Source organism: Heterodontus francisci, chromosome 1 (assembly GCF_036365525.1).
Source record: "Heterodontus francisci isolate sHetFra1 chromosome 1, sHetFra1.hap1, whole genome shotgun sequence".
Lineage (NCBI taxonomy): Eukaryota > Metazoa > Chordata > Chondrichthyes > Heterodontiformes > Heterodontidae > Heterodontus > Heterodontus francisci.
Window position 1 is genome coordinate 139,194,977 of NC_090371.1, and position 20,846 is coordinate 139,215,822.

General features: G+C 41.6%; 1 protein-coding gene across 9 annotated transcripts in view; it reads right to left on the reverse strand.

Moving 5' to 3' along the window:
• LOC137372718 (Krueppel-like factor 3) overlaps window positions 1-20,846 on the reverse strand; it is a 76,704-nt gene that overhangs the window by 30,837 nt on the left and 25,021 nt on the right. For 6 of the 9 annotated variants that reach the window (XM_068036870.1, XM_068036888.1, XM_068036898.1 and 3 more), the window contains one exon: window positions 12,928-13,025. In XM_068036870.1, the coding sequence (XP_067892971.1) occupies window positions 12,928-12,984 (57 nt within the window). In that variant the 5' untranslated portion in view covers window positions 12,985-13,025. Of the gene's footprint in view, window positions 1-12,927; window positions 13,079-17,329; window positions 17,436-20,846 lie in introns of those variants that run through there. The other 3 variants (XM_068036907.1, XM_068036917.1, XM_068036926.1) reach the window with 2 other exon arrangements.

The following is a 20,846-nucleotide window of genomic DNA, read 5'->3' on the forward strand; positions in this document are numbered from 1 at the left end:
TACTGATTACTGTGCTTTTTCTTCAACGTACATTGCTAAGAATTTTATATCTGCATTAAACAGTGGAATCTTCAATGAACAATACTGTAAATAACAGTCTTCCTGCAAATCTTCCTATTCAATGCGCAAAGCTGTACCAATGAACTCAACCAATATCTAAATTCCTCCTGCTCATTAAAAGATACTTGAGAGATTTGAATTTTATCCCTCTGCCTCCCCAATTTAATGCATCACGGAGTTCTTTATTCTGAAAGTCAACTGCAGTCTCGTCTGTGCTGAATGGTCACGTTGAGCATTGTTGAATATGAAACCTTATTTGTATTTTCAAACCTCTTGAGGTTGCATTTGCTTCATATCATGATGACCTGATCTAAGCACAGTTCCCCCGAGTCTGTGGTGAGGGTTGTCTGAAATCAGTTCATGCAGTGAAGTATAGGATTAGATTTAATTAAATTGCTTGCCTGCAATAACTTTTCATTTAAAGCATATTTATTGCAAGTATTATCAGTCTCATGCAAATCTTCTTCTCCATTGCTCTGGACAAAACAGAGGTCAAGAGGAGAGAGATTTTCCTTCAGAATTTAATGGGAGTAAATAATGCCTCAATCTTTGCCTTTTCCCAGCATCAACAACTGAGTTGAAAATTGACAACAAATACAAATTTGTAAAAATATGTATAAACAGGATCTAATTCTGTTGCTTTGATCAATGTTCTGCAAACAAAATATACTGGAGGCTACCAGACTTGTTCCGTTAAAATTGTTACAACCATTTATCCAAATAAAGAAGCACCTGTGCTTTGGATAGAAGGACCCGTCAATGGGTATATCCCTGTTTTTACAATGTACCTCATGGTACAAAATAACTGGCACTTCCTAAACAACCAATGTCCATGACAGCAATTCATAAAAGAATAACATTTTTCAGAGCACGAGAGGAAATATTCTTCCTCTGTGGACATTGCAAGACCAAAGGGAGAAATCTGATCTTTGATGGCTGCTCCAAAGTTTGAGCCTTAAGGTGGTGTTGATAATTGCTGCTATGCTGATGACACCTGCCTCGCTGCTTTCATTCAGTACTTCTGCATTTAGCAAAGAAATCCCCAAAGTCTGACAAATGCCTCATATATGATATAGCTCTCAACAGTGTTGCACAGTCTTGAAAATTCAGTTCGTTTTTTTTAGGCACTGTAGCCTACTGGTTATGCCACTGAACTAGCAACCCAGAAATTATGAGTTCAAATCTCACCATGTCAAATTGGAAATGCAATATATCTGGCACCAGGATGATGATGAAAGCTGTCACACTGTTGTAAAAAAAACTCAACTGGTTAACCAAGTGGAACAGATGTATTGCATAAAATTGGGCATCCATGAGATGCTGTGAGCCATCAGCAACAGAATTATATACCACCACAATCTCAAATTGTCACCCCACGATTTAAGAAGGGAGGGAGAGAGAAAATGGGGAACTACAGACTTGTTAGCCTTACATCAGTAGTAGGGAAAATTTTGGGATATATTCTAAAGGATGTGATAAATGGACATTTGGATAATAATGATCTGATTGGGCATAGTCAACATGGATTTATGAATGGGAAATCATGTTTGACAAACCTGTTGGAGTTTTTTGAGGATGTTACTAACAGAATTGATAAAGGGGAGTTGGTGGATGTGGTATACTTGGATTTTCAGAAGGGTTTTGATAAAGTCCCCACAGGCAGTTGGTTAGCAAAATTAAAGCACATGGGATAGGAGGGAATATACTGGCATGGATTAAGGATCGGTTAACAGGCAGAAAGCAGAGAGGAGGAATAAACGGGTCATTCTCATGTTGGCAGGCTGTGACTAATGGGGCACCACAAGGATTAGTACTTGGGCCCCAGCTGTTCACAATATACATTAATGATTTGGATGTGGGGACCAAATGCAATATTTCCAAGTTCGCAGATGACACAAAACTAGGTGGGAATGTTTGTTGTGAGGAAGATGCAAAGTGGCTTCAAGGGGATTTGGACAGACTTAGTGAGTAGGAAAGAATGTGACAGATGGAATATAATGTGGAAAAATGTGAGGTTATCCACTTTGGTAGGAGGAACAGATATGCAGAGTATTTCTTAAATGGTAAGAGATTAGAAAGTGTATATGTACAAAGGGACCTGGGTGTCTCATCAATAAGTCACTGAAAGCTAACATGCAGGTGCAGCAAGCAATTAGGAAGGCTAATGATATGTTGGCCTTTATCGCAAGAGGATTTGAGTACAGAAGTAGAGAAGTCTTGCTTCAATTGTATAGAACCTCGGTTAGACTGCACCTGGAGTTTTGGTCCCCTTACCTTAGGAAGGATATTATTGCCACAGAGGGAGTGCAATGAAGGTTCACCAGACTTGTTCCTGGGATGGCAGGACTTTCCTATGTAGAGAGATTGGGGAAATTGGGCCTGTACTCTCTAGAGTTTCAAAGAATGAGAGGTGATCTCATTGAAACCTACAAAATACTGAAAGGGATATACAGGGTAGATGCAGGTAAGATGTTTCCTCTGGGTGGGGAGCCCAGAACTTTCAAAATAAGGGAGAAGCCATTTAGGACAGAGGTGAGGAGAAATTTCTTTACTCAGAAGGTTGTGAATCTTTGGAATTCTCTACCCCAGAGGGTTGTGGAAGCTCAGTCATTGAGTATGTTTAAAGTAGAGATTGACTAAATACCAATGACATAAGGGGATATGGGGATAGTGTGGGAAAAAGGCATTGAAGTGGATGATCAGCCATGATCGTATGGAATGGCGGAGCAGGTTCGATGGGCTGAATGTCCGACTTCTGTTCCTATGTTCCTAATTGGGATCTCATGATCTGGCACATCCTTCACTCCTCCACTGCCATCATGCCAAGAGATTGATTTATGCTCAATAGGGCAGCACATAGCACAGCTTACGATGAGACACAACCTAGTAACGCTAGTCCATAGGGGTCTCAGCATGCAAAACACCAAAAGCAGCAGATTCCACACAAAACAAAACAGTTGAAAACCAATAGATCTATAGCCCTATGGCATCCAGTCAAGAATGTGCAGTTAACCAACTCATGGTAGCAGATTGAAGTGTTTGCCAATGTTCAACATTGCCAATGTTCAATGTTGGGGAAGCAAGGATCAGGCAGGGCTCCAGAGGGTTACAAGGTAGCCAGGAAGGAACTGAAGAATGGACTTAGGAGAGCTAGAAGGGGACATGAAAAAGTCTTGGCGGGTAGGATTAAGGAAAGTCCCAAGGCGTTCTACACTTATGTGAGGAACAAGAGGATGGCCAGAGTGAGGGTAGGGCCGATCAGGGATAGTGGAGGGAACTTGTGCCTGGAGTCGGAGGAGGTAGGGGAGGTCCTAAATGAATACTTTGCTTCAGTATTCACTAGTGAGAGAGACCTGGTCGTTTGTGAGGACAGCGTGGAACAGGCTGATATGCTCGAACAGGTTGATGTTAAGAGGGAGGATGTGCTGGAAATTTTGAATGATATGAGGACAGATAAGTCCCCTGGGCCAGACGGGATATACCCAAGGATATTACGGGAAGCGAGGGAAGAGATTGCTGCACCTTTGGCGATGATCTTTGCATCTTCACTGTCCACTGGAGTAGTACCGGATGATTGGAGGGTGGCAAATGTTGTTCCCTTGTTCAAGAAAGGGAATAGGGATAACCCTGGGAATTATAGACCAGTCAGTCTTACGTCGGTAGTGGGCAAATTATTGGAGAGGATTCTGAGAGACAGGATTTATGATTATTTGGAAAAGCATGGTTTGAGTAGAGACAGTCAGCATGGCTTTGTGAGGGGCAGGTCATGCCTCACAAGCCTTATTGAATTCTTTGAAGATGTGACAAAACACATTGATGAAGGAAGAGCAGTGGATGTGGTGTATATGGATTTTAGCAAGGCGTTTGATAAGGTTCCCCATGGTAGGCTCATTCAGAAAGTAAGGAGGCATGGGATTCAGGGAAAGTTGGCTGTCTGGATACAAAATTGGCTGGCCCATAGAAGTCAGAGGGTGGTAGTAGATGGAAAGTATTCAGCATGGAGCTCGGTGACCAGTGGTGTTCCACAAGGATCTGTTTTGGGACCTCTGCTCTTTGTGATTTTTATAAATGACTTGGATGAGGAAGTGGAAGGCTGGGTTAGCAAGTTTGCCGATGACACGAAGGTTGCTGGAGTTGTGGATAGTGTGGAAGGCTGTTGTAGGTTGCAACGGGACATTGACAGGATGCAGAGCTGGGCTGAGAAGTGGCAGATGGAGTTCAACCTGGAAAAGTGTGAAGTGATTCATTTTGGAAGGTCGAATTTGAATGCAGAATACAGGCTTAAAGACAGGATTCTTGGTAGTGTGGAGGAACAGAGGGATCTTGGGGTCCATGTCCATAGATCGCTCAAAGTTGCCGCCCAAGATGATAGGGTTGTTAAGAAGGCGTATGGTGTGTTGGCTTTCATTAACAGGGGGATTGATTTTAAGAGCCGCAAGGTTATGCTGCAGCTCTATAAGGCCCTGGTTCGACCACACTTGGAATATTGTGTTCAGTTCTGGTCGCCTCATTATAGGAAGGATGTGGAAGCTTTAGAGAGGGTGCAGAGGAGATTTACCAGGATGCTGCCTGGACTGGAGGGCATGTCCTACGAAGAAAGATTGAGGGAGCTAGGGCTTTTCTCATTGGAGCGAAGAAGGATGAGAGGTGACTTGATAGAGGGGTACAAGATGATGAGAGGCATAGATAGAGTGGATAGTCAGAGACTTTTTCCCAGGGTGGAAAGGGCTATCACCAGGGGGCATAATTTTAAGGTGATTGGAGGAAGGTTTCGGGGAGATGTCAGAGGTAGGTTCTTTACACAGAGAGTGGTGGGTGCGTGGAATGCGCTGCCAGCGGTGGTAGTAGAAGCAGATACATTAGGGGCATTTAAGCGACTCTTGGATAGGTACATGGATGATAGTAGAATGAAGGGTAGGTAGTTAGTTTGATCTTAGAGTAGGTTAAAGGTTCGGCACAACATCGTGGGCCGAAGGGCCTGTACTGTGCTGTACTGTTCTATGTTCAGCCAAAAGTGCCAAGTGCATAACACTACTGGGGCCCCCATTTGAGAGATGCCAATGTTCAGCTAACTTTGTTTACTCCCAGGACATTAAGGAACACCATCTCCATGGTAAGATTGAAAACCTGTCCAATAGAATCAGCTTTCCCCTGTTCAAGTTGTCCCAGAACGGCTATGACACTTGTGCCTGGCCAATAATGAAGTACACACAAAATAGTCCATCTGCATTTTACCAAGTGGAGGATGTTCAATAATAGTTCAGAGGTCCACATGGTTAAAAGGTGGTCAAATAGGCTCCTGTTTATTTTTAATGGTGGGAGCTTGATTGATACTTCAGTATCCTTTTGAACCACAGGACATTTTATGAATCCAGGACTGCCCAGATTGTGTTTTCAGATTCTCCCAGAAAAGCTCTGCTTTCCATGACACCAAATAGTTCCTAATTCTTAAAAGCTGCATAGCCTGCAGGTTGGTAAAAGATCATTCTTATCATTTAAATTATGATAATCATAATATAAAATAAAAACATAAGATGTGGAAAGATTCAGCAGGTCAGGCAACATCTGTGAGGAGAGAAACAGAGTTAACATTTCAGGCCGTTCAGCTTTCTTTGGAACTACAGCCAAAGTCTTGCAGATTGTTAAATTGGCCATTGTAAATTGCCCCTAGTGTAGGTAGGTGGTAGGAGAATGGTGGGGATGTGGTAGGGAATATGGGATTAATGTAGGATTAGTATAAATGGGTGGTTGTTGGTCGGCACAGACTCGGTGGGCTGAAGGGCCTGTTTCAGTGCTGTATCTCTAAATAAAAAATTTTTTAAAAAATGTTAAATCTCTAACATCTTCCAGTTCTGATGAAAACTCTTTCTTTATTCTCAATGTTTTCACCACCTTCTGTCTTTATTTAAGATTGCCAGCATCCATGATATTTGTATTTGCTCTGGTGAGTATAAATTAAAACACGCATTTATAAAGTGAAGCTTTTCAGTTCTTCCTGTTATTGAAAATTTCTGCACTGCTAGTTAAACCCATTCAGTAACTAAATTTTAAGCACCAACTTTACAGGTAAGAAGGATAAAATGTAGTATATATATTGTATTGTTGTGAGGACTGTCACTAGATGGTGCTGTATTAGGACCGCAAAGTCATTGTCAATCTGTCCATGTTATTTGCTGCAGGAACATTGCTAGGCTGTGTCCAAGCACTGGATTAGAGTAGCAATGCTCTGGCTGGTCCTTCTAAAATTACTGTGAAACTTGTGATATGGACTATAGCAGTGTGACAGCTGATCTCTTTGTGCGGATTTATATTTTGCCTTTTAACAATTAGCTATCGTGATGGCTCCAACAGTTTACCTAGTGAGCAGCAGTGTCACACAAATCAGAAAAGTTGGAACTGTGCTGAATCACATAACTTCAGCAGGCAACAGTATCGGTACTAAAACTAGCCCACTGGGTTAGGGAGGAGCAAACTGTTCAAAGATTCTGATTGTAAATGTCAGGGTAGAATATCATCAGGGTTGGATGTGAATCATCTTGCAATTGAATAGCATTGTCAAGTTCTAGTCAAGGCTCATATATAAATAATGGCCATCTGATGAATTGCGTTGGAAGATGACCTCCATCTGGGAACTATATCCCAGCAAGGAGGCAATGAATACTTTGAGAAGAGGAGGGTGGGGCAGGGGGAGAAATTGGCAGAGAATAAAACAAGTAATTAAATGATAACAGAAACAACTGAATATTTTGTAACTCATTATTTCATTGCTCCTTAACTATGGCAAAACACACTCCACAGTTGGAGCTTCTAGTCTTACCTGATTTAGTTATTATTTCCACAAAGCGGCTTAACAGAATTTTGTTTTTACTTAATTTCCTGTCACACCAATGGTTTACTACAAGGCACTAATCACTCTCGAGATATCTTGTGGTAGTAACTGAGCACTACACATCAAAAGGCAACCCCAATATCTGCACAACAGACCTGCTGTACTTCCTATCAGTGTTGCAAAGCAATTAAAATGCATAATATACTCTATTGTTTTGATAATGTTTAAAAAATAAAACAGCTAACACAATTTATTTCACTTGTGACAGTAATGATCAACTAAAAGGAATGTTTCAGCGTTGTGGGGCTAACAAACAAACGTTAATGGACCCATTTCATAAGAACAAGGAATGATATAAATGATCCTTTGCTGATAAACTGTATGCTGCATGGACAGATATTTTACCAGCAAGTCATTAAGCAACATACAAACACAAAATATTTAGAGCACAGGAGGCGGCCATTTGGTCCATTGTGTCTGTACCAGTGAGAAAGAGCTATTCAGCCTATCCTCACTTTCCTGCTCTTGGCCCATAGCCCTGCAGGTAACAGTACTTCAACAGCATATCCAAGTATTTTTTAAATATGATAAGGGTTTTTGTCTCTACCACCCTTTCAGGCTGCGAGTCGCAGAGCCCCACCACTCTCTGGGTGAAAAGATTTCTCCTCAACTCTCCTCTAATCCTTCTGCCAATTACTTTAAATTTATGCCCCTTGGTTATTGAGAAAGCAACAGCAATAAGAACAAAATAAGAAGCCAATTCTGTTATAGAATGCTAAATATGCACCGTCCAGAATTGTGATTAGATTAGATTAGAGATACAGCACTGAAACAGGCCCTTCGGCCCACCGAGTCTGTGCCGAACATCAACCACCCATTTATACTAATCCTACACTAATCCCATATTCCTACCAAACATCCCCACCTGTCCCTATATTTCCCTACCACCTACCTACACTAGTGACAATTTATAATGGCCAATTTACCTATCAACCTGCAAGTCTTTTGGCTTGTGGGAGGAAACCGGAGCACCCGGAGAAAACCCACGCAGACACAGGGAGAACTTGCAAACTCCACACAGGCAGCACCTGGAATCGAACCCGGGTCCCTGGAGCTGTGAGGCTGCGGTGCTAACCACTGCGCCACTGTGCCGTGTGATTAATGAAAAGAAGCAAAGATCTGCAGTGGGTATGAACAATCCCAATTTAGTACGTGTTACTTGATTTGGGTAACAGAGAGAGAAATACCACTGACAGTGCTGGCAATAGTAAACCTAGTCACATTTTGTTAAAGTATGATGGGTAAAGCATTTTTTTTTTATACGAGTAGAGATAACAGTTGATTGTATTATTGTAATTGAACTTTTTTGCATATTCAAATAGGGTCACCCGCAAACCCATAACCCAAAACTTAAATTTTTCTATACAAACTTGATGGGGTATAGGTAAAATTACCATTGACATTATAGTAGGAAATATTATATAAGAATATACTGTAAATAAGTCCTCGTTCCTCAATACTGTAGCTTATTTTTGTCTTATCAATTTTGCCCAACGACATTCTCCCCTTTCCTTTGAGAGGGTTGATTCCTTATTGCATTCTCAGTAGGTTACTAAACACAACATGGGAGTATCTTAAATCAGACTAAGTAAAACAGTACCAGAGAAATTAGTGGGACTAAATGGCACAAAATCCCATGAATCTGCGACCTGCATCCTTGAGTTTTGAAAGAGGAAGATTCAGAGATAGTGGATGCTTTGGTTTTGATCTTCCAGAACACTTTAGATTCTGGAACAGTTCCCAAGAATTCAAAGGTAGCAACACTACCCCGCTAATTAAGAAAGGAGGAAGAAAAGGTAATGGAGGAGTATAGGTCAGTTAGCTTAACATCAATAGTAGGCAAAATGCTAGAATCTATTCCTAGGAACTTGGAAACAGGACACTTAATGAAACATAATAGGTTTAAGCAGAGTCAACACGGATTTATGGAAGAGAAATTGTGTTTGACAAATCTGTTAAGAGCTTTTTTTGAGGACGTAACTGCTTGGTTGGTATGCAGCCTTCTGTCTACAAAATATGATGGACAGCAAACAATCCATTCAGGTGGGGTGTCTTCTCTTGGTGCACCTTTGCTGATGGCTGTGAAGGACAATCCTTGAGAGGCAGGTGCATTGCATGTGAAGCTGCCAAGTCTTTTTGATGTTGGCACCTGTTGCCAAGCTGCTGTAGCAACTGGTCGTCGTGGTAGTGCATACCAATCTACAGGATGTGTCGCCATTTCCCTCTTTCACCAGCTAGTGACTCCTGGGTGTGATTGTGGGCCTTCATGTCATACTTATAAGCATCCTTGAAACAGAGCTTTGGGTGCCCCACTGGTCGTCTGGCCCCAGCCACCTCACCATACAGAAGGTCCTTGGGCATACGACTGTCTTCCATCCTGCGACGTGTCCAATCCACCGAAGCAGTCTCTGTTTGATTAGTGCCAACACACTTGGGAACTCTGCCTTGGAGAGGACTGCCGCATTTGTGATTTTGTCCTGCCAGAATATACCCACAATGCATCACAGATAATGAAGATGGAAATGATTAAGCGTCTTTTCCTGATAGCTCTAAGTCATCCATGTTTCACAGCCTTACAGCAAGGTGTTGAGAACATAGGCCTCATAAACCATCAGCTTGGCCTAAGGATCAGCTTGGTGTTATCCTATGCGCGTTTCGTGAGTCAGCTAAGGTGGTAGCTGCTTTCCCTATGCATGTATCGAGTTCTGCATCAGATTGTCTGTCACCATGGACCCAAGGTAGCAGAATTTGCTAACCACTTCCAGTGGGGTGTGATTTAGTGTGATCAGGGGCAGAGATGCAACACCTTGTCCCATGACTACGGTTTTCTTGACGCTTATAGTGAAAGAGAACAAGTTAGAGGCATGGGAGAGACAGTCCCTGAGCCTTTGATGCTGAGTTTCTGTGTGAATAACTAGCGCAGCATCATCAGTGTAGAGGAGTTCTCTGGTCAGGATGTGATGTGTTTTTGTCTGCGCTTTCAGCCTTGATAGATTGTAGAGCTTGCCATCTGACCGAGTGTGCAACTAGACTCCTTCCATATCTGCAGGGAAGGCAAAGGTCAGGAGCACGGAGAAGAAGATGCCAAACAGAGTGGGGCTAGGACACAACCCTGTTGCACTCCATTCTACACTCCGAAATGGTCAGAAGTGGAGCCATCAAACTGTACAGTGCGGTGCATGTTATCATGGAAGGAGCAGATGAGACTGAGGAGCTTTGGTGGACGGCCAATTTTTCCCAAAATCTTGTTGAGCCCTGCTTTGCTGGTGGTGTCGAATGCCTTAGTGAGATCTATGAAAGTAAGGTAAACGGATATACTCTGTTCCTCATACTTCTCTTGCAGCTCGCCTATGGAGATGATCACATTCATCTGTCGGCACAGAAACCTCACTGTGCTTCCAGGTGCACTCAGTGTGCAAGTAAACACAGTCTTTTAAGTATGAGCCTAGCAAAGGCCTTCCCTGTGACACTAAGGAGTGAGATGCTCCTGTAGTTGTTCTAGTCTCCTCTGTCGCCTTTGTTTTTGTATAGTGAGATGATTTTGGCATCATGCATCTCCTGTGGAACAGAGCCTACTTTCCAGCATAGAAGGAGGTGGTTATAAAGGTGCGGCAATAGATGGAACTTTCCATGCTTGAGCAATTTGGCTGGGATTCTGTCCTTACCTGTTGCCCTTTTGTTCACTAGGCAGTATATGGTCTTCTCGAACTCCAGTGATGAGGATTCTTCATCTAACTCATTCATGACAGGAAGTTGTGGGAGAACGTCAAGCACAGACTGGGAAATATCTAACTCACAGGAGTACAGCTTATAGTGCTGTTCAGCCCAGTGGGACAACTGTTTACTTCTGTCGGTGAGTACGTCACCATCTGCTGACTTCAGGGGAACAACTTTGGTGATGGCAGGGCCAAGCGCCCTCTTGATCCCTTCATTATATAGCTCGTAGATTTCCTCTGTCACATACAGTTTGGACTTCTTGAAATAAGCTGATCCAGTGCTTGTACGCACATATTGCCCTCTCCTTTGCACGGCTGTCTTGGCTACTTTCAGGTTGTGCAGTATCTTAGCTTTTGGGTTTATGTTGTGCATCATGTTGGCTTCGTTTTTTGTATCAATGACAGATATCACCTCAGCTGAGTAGGTCTCAAACCAGCCCTTGTTGTGGGTTCTGCCTTTACCAAATGATGTTTCTGCTGCTTCATAGATGATTAAAGCTTGGAAGTCACTAAGCTCATCGATTTCAGCATTGTAGAAGAGATAAGGGGGTACCAGTGGTGAAGCGCATTTACCTTCTCAAAAAGCATTTGATAAAGTGCCATACAAGAGGTTATTACATAAAATTAGGAATCATGGGATTGGGGGCAATGTATTAGCATGAATTGAGGATTGGTTAATGGACAGAGAACAGAGAGTAGGAATAAATGGGACATTTTCAGGTTGGCAGTCTGTAACTAGCGAAGTATCACAAGCCTCAGCTATTTACAATCTATATTAATGACTTAGATGCAGGGACTGGATGTCACATATCCAAGTTTGCTGCTGATGCAATGTTAGTTGAGAAAGGAAGGGGTGAAGAGGATGTAGAGAGGCTGCAGAGAGATATATAGACAGGTTGGGTGAGTAGGCAAGAACATGGCGGATAGAATACAATGTGGTGAGGTGTGAAGTTTTCCAATTTGGTAGGAAAGATAAAAAAGCAGAATATTTTTTGAATGGTGAGAGACTGAGAATTGTTTGCATTCAGAGGGACCTGGGTGTCCTTGTACAAGAGTTCCAGAAATGAACATGCAGGTACAGGAAATAGTATGTTACCTTTTGTTACAAAGGGATTGGAGTATTAGAATAAAGTAGTCTTGCTACAATTATATAGAGCATAAGTAAGGCCACACCTGGAATAGTGTGTGCAATTTTGGTCTCCTTACCTAAGGAAGGACATACTTGCTCTAGAGGGATGAGGGGATTACCCTATGAGGAGAGATTGAGTTGACTAGACCTCTATTCCCTGGAGTTTAGAAGAATGAAAGGTGATCTAATTGAAACACATAAAATTCTTAAGGGGCTTGACAGGGTAGATGCTGAGAAAATATTTCCCTGGCTGGAGAATCTAGAAAATGGGATCACAGTCTCAGAATTAGGGGTTGACCATTTAGTCTGAGTTGAGGAGAAATTTCTTCTCTCACAGGGTTGTGAATCTCTACCTCAGAGAACTGTGGATGCTCAATCTTTGAGTATATTTAAGACAGAGGTCGATGGATTTTTGAGTTTTAAGAGAATTAAAGGGATATGGGGATAGTGCAGTGACGTGAAGTTGAGGAGGAAGATCATAAAGAAAAAAAAGAGTTGCATTTATATAGTGCCTTTCATGAACACCGGATGTCTCAAAGCACTTTACAGCTAACAAGGTACTTTGTTGAAGAGTAGTCACTGTTGTAATGCATGTATCAGCCATGATTCTATTGAATGGTGGAGCAGGCTCGAAGGACCGTATGGCCTACCCCTGCTCCTATTTCTCATGTTCTTATAAAGGAGGGACAGAAGTAGCTTGAAACTGTCCTCATTCAAACTCCACAGATGTGTACTTCCAGCAGAGGGTCACTGGATAATGATCAGGAGTGGAAATGCTGCCCTATGTTCTTCCTCTTACTCTAGCTAAGATCAGCTAATGGCATTGATCGTAGATCAAAATGAGAGCTTATTGGTCTGCATGGCTCAGCTAGATAAACTTCTTGTAAGCTGAAACAAAATCAAAATATGCAAGTTTTAAAACCCACTGTTAAAAAGGAAGAATTCTGTCTGCTATATTTTGAAGGAGGGCATTTTCCTGTTATTTATAGCATGACCATTTCATCTGCATTGATGAAGTGTCTAGTAAGCCCTGAATCAGAAAATAGATAACAATCCTAAACACTAGTAATGGATTTAACTTTCGAAGATATTGCTGCTTAACCAACTGTTTAATGACACCAATTCGTACTCACCATCGAAACTGGTTCCATTGGGTCTTGTTTGCCAGGCAAACGGTCAAACATAAGCATTTTGAGCGTGTTGCAACCCCAGCAAGAGTTAGGTTTTCTGTCTGTCAAAAGGAAAGGAAAGATCTTGAACTTCAATCATAAACTTGCTCCGTGCCTACAAATAAAGCACAACCCAAGTGGATTAAGCGGCTGTGAGAAGCATGGCAGAGCATCTGATGTGGGGCTGGATTTTACCCTCGGCAGGTTTGGTGTCGCCACCAACGTAAAAGTTGGTGGCAAACCCGCTTCCACCTAGCCTGGGGATCCATCCCACAATTTACGGGTCCCCAGGCTTTAATTGTTCCAAGGCAGGACTTACACCCACTTTAGGGAGTAAGTCCCGCCTCATTGAGCTGCCGGCCAATCAGTGGGCCGGCAGCTCTTAGTCCCAGCAGTGCCACCGGGAGCGGTGGCCACTGCTGGGACTGCAGCCCAGCTGAGGACATGGAGCCAGGAGTCCAGGTATGTTTGGGTTGACTCGCCGGGTGTAATCGCTCGGGTCCCGGTGAGGCAAGGGTGGTCACTTGGGGCGGAAAGAGGGGCATCTTGGGTGGTTGGAGAAGCGGGGGCAGCCCTCAATCGGGCACTAATTACTTCAGCAACACATATTTGAACAAAGGATGCACCCAAAATACACCCACAATGGGAAGTATCGGTCTTTTGGGAGCTCTAGATAAAGCAACAGAGTGGAATTTATCTAAACTGCAATACAAAACAATGTGAAAGAAAACTAGCTTCATGCAATAACATATCCCAAATACCTCATCTTATTTACAAACACATGATGCAATAATTGCAAACATGTGAAACTACAGAATGTGTGACTTGTGCAATATGCAATTATGGTATAAACTATGCCTGGCTTTAACGTTTCTCGAACAGTTTCTCATTAAGATAGTGTCTATTTAAAAAAAAAAGAGTTCTGCTTTTTTCAAAACTGCTGAAGATGCATAGCTTCCTTTTTTCCAAATTCAAGTCTAAAGCCGTAAAAGACTTTTTTCCTTTATCTTGCAAGTGACTTCCTTTTTGTATTAAACATTTTCACCAGCAACAGAGTAATGCAGACAGACAGCAAATGTTCAGCAAACATAATTGCAAACATATAAAGATAACTTTGAATGAATTTGTGCTTCTGGCACAGAGTTTCACCGCTGGGAGCACACACAGGGAATATGTATGCTAAAGTCAGCGGCTCCCGCAGGACTCCTAATCCAGAAAGGAAATATTTGTGAAAGTTACCCTCCAGTTATTTTCTAACGTCCACATTGTTAGTCCAGTTTTTGAATAAATATGCATCCTGTTGCTGCCTACTTTAATTGGGTGAAACAAAAATACAGAAAAAAGTGGGAAGCTCAGTGAAATTTACTGTGCTAATGGTTGGGACATTCAGCTTCCACCCATCAGCCAGCTGCCACTTCGCACTGATTTCAGGTGAGCAACTAAACTCACTTAAAATTGGCTGAACCTCATGCTGCTGAAGTTGGTGGGTGGGAGTTGCGGGGGTGGGGGGGGTGGGGGGGGGGAGGGTGGTGCTGTCGGTGGTTTGTCACTCATCTCGGTCCCTCCACCCACCTGATTCCTGCCAGAGTTAAAACAAATGATTTTAGTAGTAACTTTTTACATCCATTGTATTAGTTCTGTGCACAGCTGGTAAATATTCCAAGGCTTTCATCTTCATTTTGACCAAATGAGGCCAAATAACATAACACCCATATCAATTAAAAGAAACATATTATTTTAATGTGTTCTCTTCAATACCTTCCCATGTAGCACGTTACTCCCTAGTTATGAAAACTGACAGGCCCCTCTCCCTTTGTTTGTAACTGGCACTGAGGGGCAGTAGTAAGCTCTTGAGCACTTATTTACCAGATGGTGTAATTTTATACAAATGAATCTACCAAAGGGTGTATCACTCACCACTGTTTTGTTTAGTGAGGAGGGATGGCCTAACCAACAACTGAGAACAACTTGTTACATGAATAACTATAGAAAGGGTGTGCTGGCCTTTGTTAGAAGTTGAATCTGTCATGGCAGAAGTGTGGTGTGACTGGTCTCCTCATCCACCTAAACTCAGGGGAGGAATTATGTTCTCCTGAATAGAATGCCACAATCTTTTAAGGGCAGCAACAAAGCGTCTTTAATTAGCACCCATCCCAAAGGAGAAAGCGGCAGAACCCGACTGACGCAGCTGCCTGAGACATGCTTGCTACCCTGATTGTGTTGGTAGCATTTAATTCTAAATTAAAGAGTTTCAAGAAAAATAAAATCAGATCTAAACAAAAGGAAAAAATTTGAATTTATATAGTGCCATTCATGAACTCTGGACTCCCCAAAGCACTTTACAGCCAATGATGTACTTTTGAACTGTAGTCACTGTTGTCATGTAGGAAATGCAGCAACCACTTTTTCTGCACAGCAAGCTCCCACAAACGGCAATGTGATAATGACCAGATAATGTGTTCCTGTGACGTTGGTTGAGGGGTAGGTATTGGCCAGAACATGGAAAGAACTCCCTTGCATTCAGCATCTGAACAACAAAATGATTATATATGGTTTCTAAGAAGTAGATGCTAAGGGGTTGATCTTCTGAGTACACACGAGTGTTTGGGGCGGGGGAGGGGGAAATTGGGTGTGGTGGGAGGGGAAAATGGTGGGTGGCATGTCCAGCAATTTGTGTTATGATGTATGGGCCGGCGGGTTTCTGGCCGCTCAGTAAATGATCCCATCGTTGTACAGTCATTATACATCTCAAGGTAGAAATTCAGCATGGGTTTCCCGATCTCCCACTTTGGTGGACGATCAACAAAAACCCTGAAGAAAGCTCATCGATGGCCGTTTCTGCCAATCTTCTGGCCAAACTTACAATGAGAGCTCAGAAGAACCAGTGTGGGAATGGCAGGTGACAGCTGGTATACAGTGCTTAATTCAGTTAATGACTCACAGTAGGGCTCATTTATGTCACAATGCCACCATTGATGCCAACTGACTTCCATGACAATGCAGGAGAAGCAGATTTCACCCCAGTGGTTAGCTTTTCATCGGTTATTCTGCTCCCAGCAGCACTGTTGACAGCGAATATCAGCTTGCCAATTTTTCTCCAGTAGTAGACAGCTGACTGGACAGTCAGCTTGTGTAGTCCTGTCATAATGTTTTCCACTTGCTGGCATTTAGGCCCATGAGCAGAAGTGAAAGTCACAATTGCAGTAACTTATGCAGATGACATAAACATGAGAAATTCCAGAGCACCGGCAGGTCAAGAATACTGCTGAACCACTTCTGCTTGAAGCAGTTCTGTAAAATATAGGGGTATAAGGCAGACACCAAAGGAATCCTGCACAACTCCAAGGCACTATTAAGATGATTAGTTTGTGAAGAACACGGAGGATGATAATAAAAGATAAGGAAAGGATCCACCACACACAGACACACGCACACAAATTTAACCAAGCAGTTACAAAATGGGAATGCCATACACATCAATGTGGCTTTAAGGCAGCATATAGCACTTTCTGCACAATATTGTAAGGAGACAGGACTATATCTTTAATAAATCTGGAACACGGGATTGAAATTTTGCTGTAGTGGAATTATAGTAAAAGACATGCTAATGTGCTTGTATGAAGTTTCTCTGTCCACTGTTTTAACTAAGGGATTAATCAATATAAAATAAATGTTTAAAACCTTTGTTAAATTAGCAGACAAATGAATGAGTTAATGGTTGTTACAGTTTTCACACAGACTATTTCAATCTCCAAAGTGTCCAGTTACAGCAGAAATTTCTGATCTCCGACTGCTTGTATGGATAGACCCTCTAAATCCAAACAATAGGATAATTTTTCCACACATGGACCCAAGGAAATAGCAGTGGGTATTTCCACAATACAAGATTTAAAATACTTCTGACAGATAATGACCCACTACAACCCCGATTAGAAGCCAGTACTAGAAGGCATGAGAATTCACCATCACAACATCCTTTCCAAAAAGATACATTTTTCAAAGAGAGGACATGGACGCCAACCGATAAGGTTGCTTTTGCTTTAACACAGTGCATCCTCTTTTTGAAGCACATTTGCAGGCCTCCAGAGAAAAATAAAAATCAGCTGGCACTCCCTTCGCTTCCCAACCATCAATTTCAGGAAATCATATCACACCGTCAACTAGTTAACAAAAAATCCAGAGTGTTTCTACATTCTTGATTAATAATTTGCATTGTCGTAACCCTTTGTCTCTAAGTCTATTCCCAATCAGGGAGACACAGGTAGTTCTATAGTTACAGTTCACAGCAAATCAATATTACAAGTGTAAAAAGAACAAGTATATAACCCAACTGAGCAATCCTTTTTTCTTAAAGATCTTTTCTCACCCGTAAATTTGAGAGACAGTCATGTCATTCCACATGCAACACCTGGGTGTACTCCCATGATTTTTGTTCACTAAATTCAATGGAAAACATCACCAAATGCACTTCTGGCAGGCATAGGTCCAGGCAGGAAGTACATAGTTGAGAAATTAGTACAGTGAAGTAAGGTCAGTTTGGCAAAGTATTGACGCATGATGAAGACCATGAGAACTATGGAACAGGAACAGAGAAAGGAAAATAACTGAAACCTAAATTAAATGTCAGTGGGGCTGATATTGGTTTTTGTCACAAATGTGAAATGGGCGATAGCAAATCGGTAACATGTTTTACACCGCGCCTCATTTATTTTTCCATTAAAGTTAATGGGAAAATAAACCAGATGTTGTGTAAAGCCGATCATCCATTCACCATTACCTGTTCTATGCTTCTGCCAATTTCACCCCTGGATTACAAATGCACTGTTAAAACGGCGAAGTATTATGAGTCACCGTCAGGCACAAATTATAAAAGGTGAACTATTTAAAATTCTTTTTATATGAAGGATAAATTTACCTATAGAATTTATTTTGTGATGGCATTCCAATTAACTTAGCATAACACATCTTACAGAAATCTAATGGAAGATTAATTCTTTGAATCTAAAATTGCTTTCGTCACCCTACCAATTTCCTTGGAATAAATAAGCATTCAGTGCTTTAGAATGTCTCACTGAATAAATACCTTGCTTGGTAGAGTAGGGTTTTAGGTAATTTTAATATAAAACACAGATGTGTGTGGGTCACTGCCATGTGTCCTTAGTGTACGTAGCGATGTGTGTGATAAATCATAATTCAGGAATTTTAATTTCTTGATTCAAGACTGTGTATTTTTCTGTTAAAGGTTTGGGCAGGGAAACTAAAACAGCAATTATTTTGCATCAGGTGTCACACCTTTCAGAACGTATACTTTGATAAACCAGTTACCTATTTGATATATATTTACAGCAGTTTTGCTTGAGAAATCACACTGGTTTTAATGGTGCACTGAGCACAATGATCTGTATGTGACAAGAGGTGCCTGTCTTCGGATCTATCCAGAGTTAATTATCAAATAAGCCCAGATTGCTATTTTCTCTCGTTAGGTTTTGGCTGTACAGTGCTGTGATTACTGCAGATTTTTTAAAAAAATGTAGCTCCTTTAGTAAATTTTTTGGTAATCCAAAAGGATATAGTCCACGTGTACTTTATGACCACAAGCACTGGCTACGTTTTTTTACAGCACCAACTCTGGCAATAGTGCTGTAATATAAATGAGGGACTGTTAGTGTCTCTGGCAACACAGGGACTGATCTCAAAGAGGTGGTTTCTTCCACGCCACAGGCAGCAAATATAAATTGCCACTGGTGTTGGTGCTGCACACTGCGGGACACATTTTGTTCTGGCCACAAACAGGCCGAGTTCTCAGCTCGCTGACACAGACCAGCAATGAATTTCTGTTATTGCTTTCCCTATGGACCTTATCCCAACATTTGAGAAGGGCCAAATATTAGAATGTTAAAAGTTTGGAACATTACTTGTGAGCAACTGAATGTGCAAGATTGTGAAAAGACCCTGGGATAACTTAGCATGCTCAAATACTTGAGGAAATATATCTGCAGGACTGAGGAGAAAAAGCAGGGATGTGGGACTAATTGGATAACTCTTTTGAAGAGCCAGCACAAGTACGATGGGCCAAATGGCCTCCTTGTGTTATACTATTCTATGCTCAAATGTTGTACGTATGATGCTTTTCAGCGTTGCCACCAGTGTTCTGAAACCCACTTTGCAATAGAAAGCGGTAAAAGTTTAAGCACCAGCTCGTTAACACATTGTCACATCAGTTGCGTTGAATGCAGTTATTCAATCTAAATAATGAGAAAGCAGAGAGCTTTTAGAAAATGTCATCACTATCATATAAACAACTGTAAACTGATGTGCAAACCATTTTAAGGAAGTTTAAAAATATTTTTATTGCAAGTACAATGCAGAAATAAATGGTTAAGTGTGAATTTGATTGACTATATCATCAGACATCATTGGCTGCATCTACCTTACAATCCAAGTTAAACATCTTGTGGATGCTGTATATTGATGAGACTGTTCCTTGAAACCATTTACTTATTAATTACCTCAATACACAACTTTACACAGGGTGTGTCCCAACTCAACAATGGTTGCTTCCACCAGGTTACCAAAACTGAGTACGTGCAGGTCTTCAGAAAGGGAAGGGAGAAAGGAAAGGCACCATGACCACCTAGGAAGCTCACTATATGTAGGTTTCCATTCAATTGTTGCCAGTGGATTTTTGCACCAACTAAATTTCAAAATATTTCTGCTGCATTTTCTATCTCTGCTTTTGCATTTCTAAGTGCGGACAGGGATGAAGAAAAATAGCAGTGGATGTTTAATTAGCTACTGCTATACCCACCTTCTTGTGGAAAACAGTACCTTTTTATTACAACAATAACTTTAGGAACCCCAGCTACCTTGGTAAAAGAAAGAACTTGCATTGCTTTTCATGAACTCAGGACATCCCAAAGTGCTTCACAGACAATGAAGTACTTTTGAAGTGTAGTTACTGTTGTAATGTTGGATATACAGCAGCCAATTTGTGCACAGCAAGCTCCCACAAAAACAATGAAATAAATGATTAGATAATGTGTTTTAGATGTTGGTTGAATGATAAATGCTGGCCAGGACAATTCCCCTGCTCAGCTTACAATCATGCCATTGGACCTTTTCATACACTTGAATGGGCAGACAGGATCTTGTCTTATAATTTCATCTGAGAAATAGCACCTATGACTGTGCAGCATTCTCTTAGTATTACAGTCAAGAGTCAGCCTATAGATTTTATGCTCAAGTATCTGGAGTGCGACTTGAACACACAACTTCTGACTTAGAGGCAAGAGTGTTAGCTTTATAAAATTTTGACTGGTGTGAGAATGGTGGTCTTTTCTTCACAGCATTAATAGACAATACTACATTCAGTATTTACCACTTCAGGTTTGGCTACCCAGTACTTTTCCCCCCCATTTTCAGGATGTTGCTCTGATCCTCTTTCCAGATCCTCTGATCTGAGGGAGCTAGACACTAGCATTAAGGGCAACTATAATTGGGCAATGTACATCTGGGCCTCTTCCTAGCAGAGACCCTGGAAACTGAGGTAGGAGTCATGGTGACATATAATTATGAGACACAAGCACTCCTCCACCTCCTCCCCCTTTTAGGTAAAAGCAAACATGGCGCGACAGGTCATTAACTCGTTTGTTCTGCTTTGCTCTGTTAATTAAGTGCTTCTCAAGCTAAAAAGAAATTTGGCCACTTTATGCTTAATTTAATAAGTAATTACCATTTAAAGTACAAGAGTTAGAATGATTGTAACAAAACTCTGTGTGCTTCACAATACACAAGTATCATTTCAGGTAGGAGTGCCAAAACTGGTTTGTGTACATCGTGGTATTTCTCCACCCTCCCCCACCCCACCCATGTGAACGCCAAAG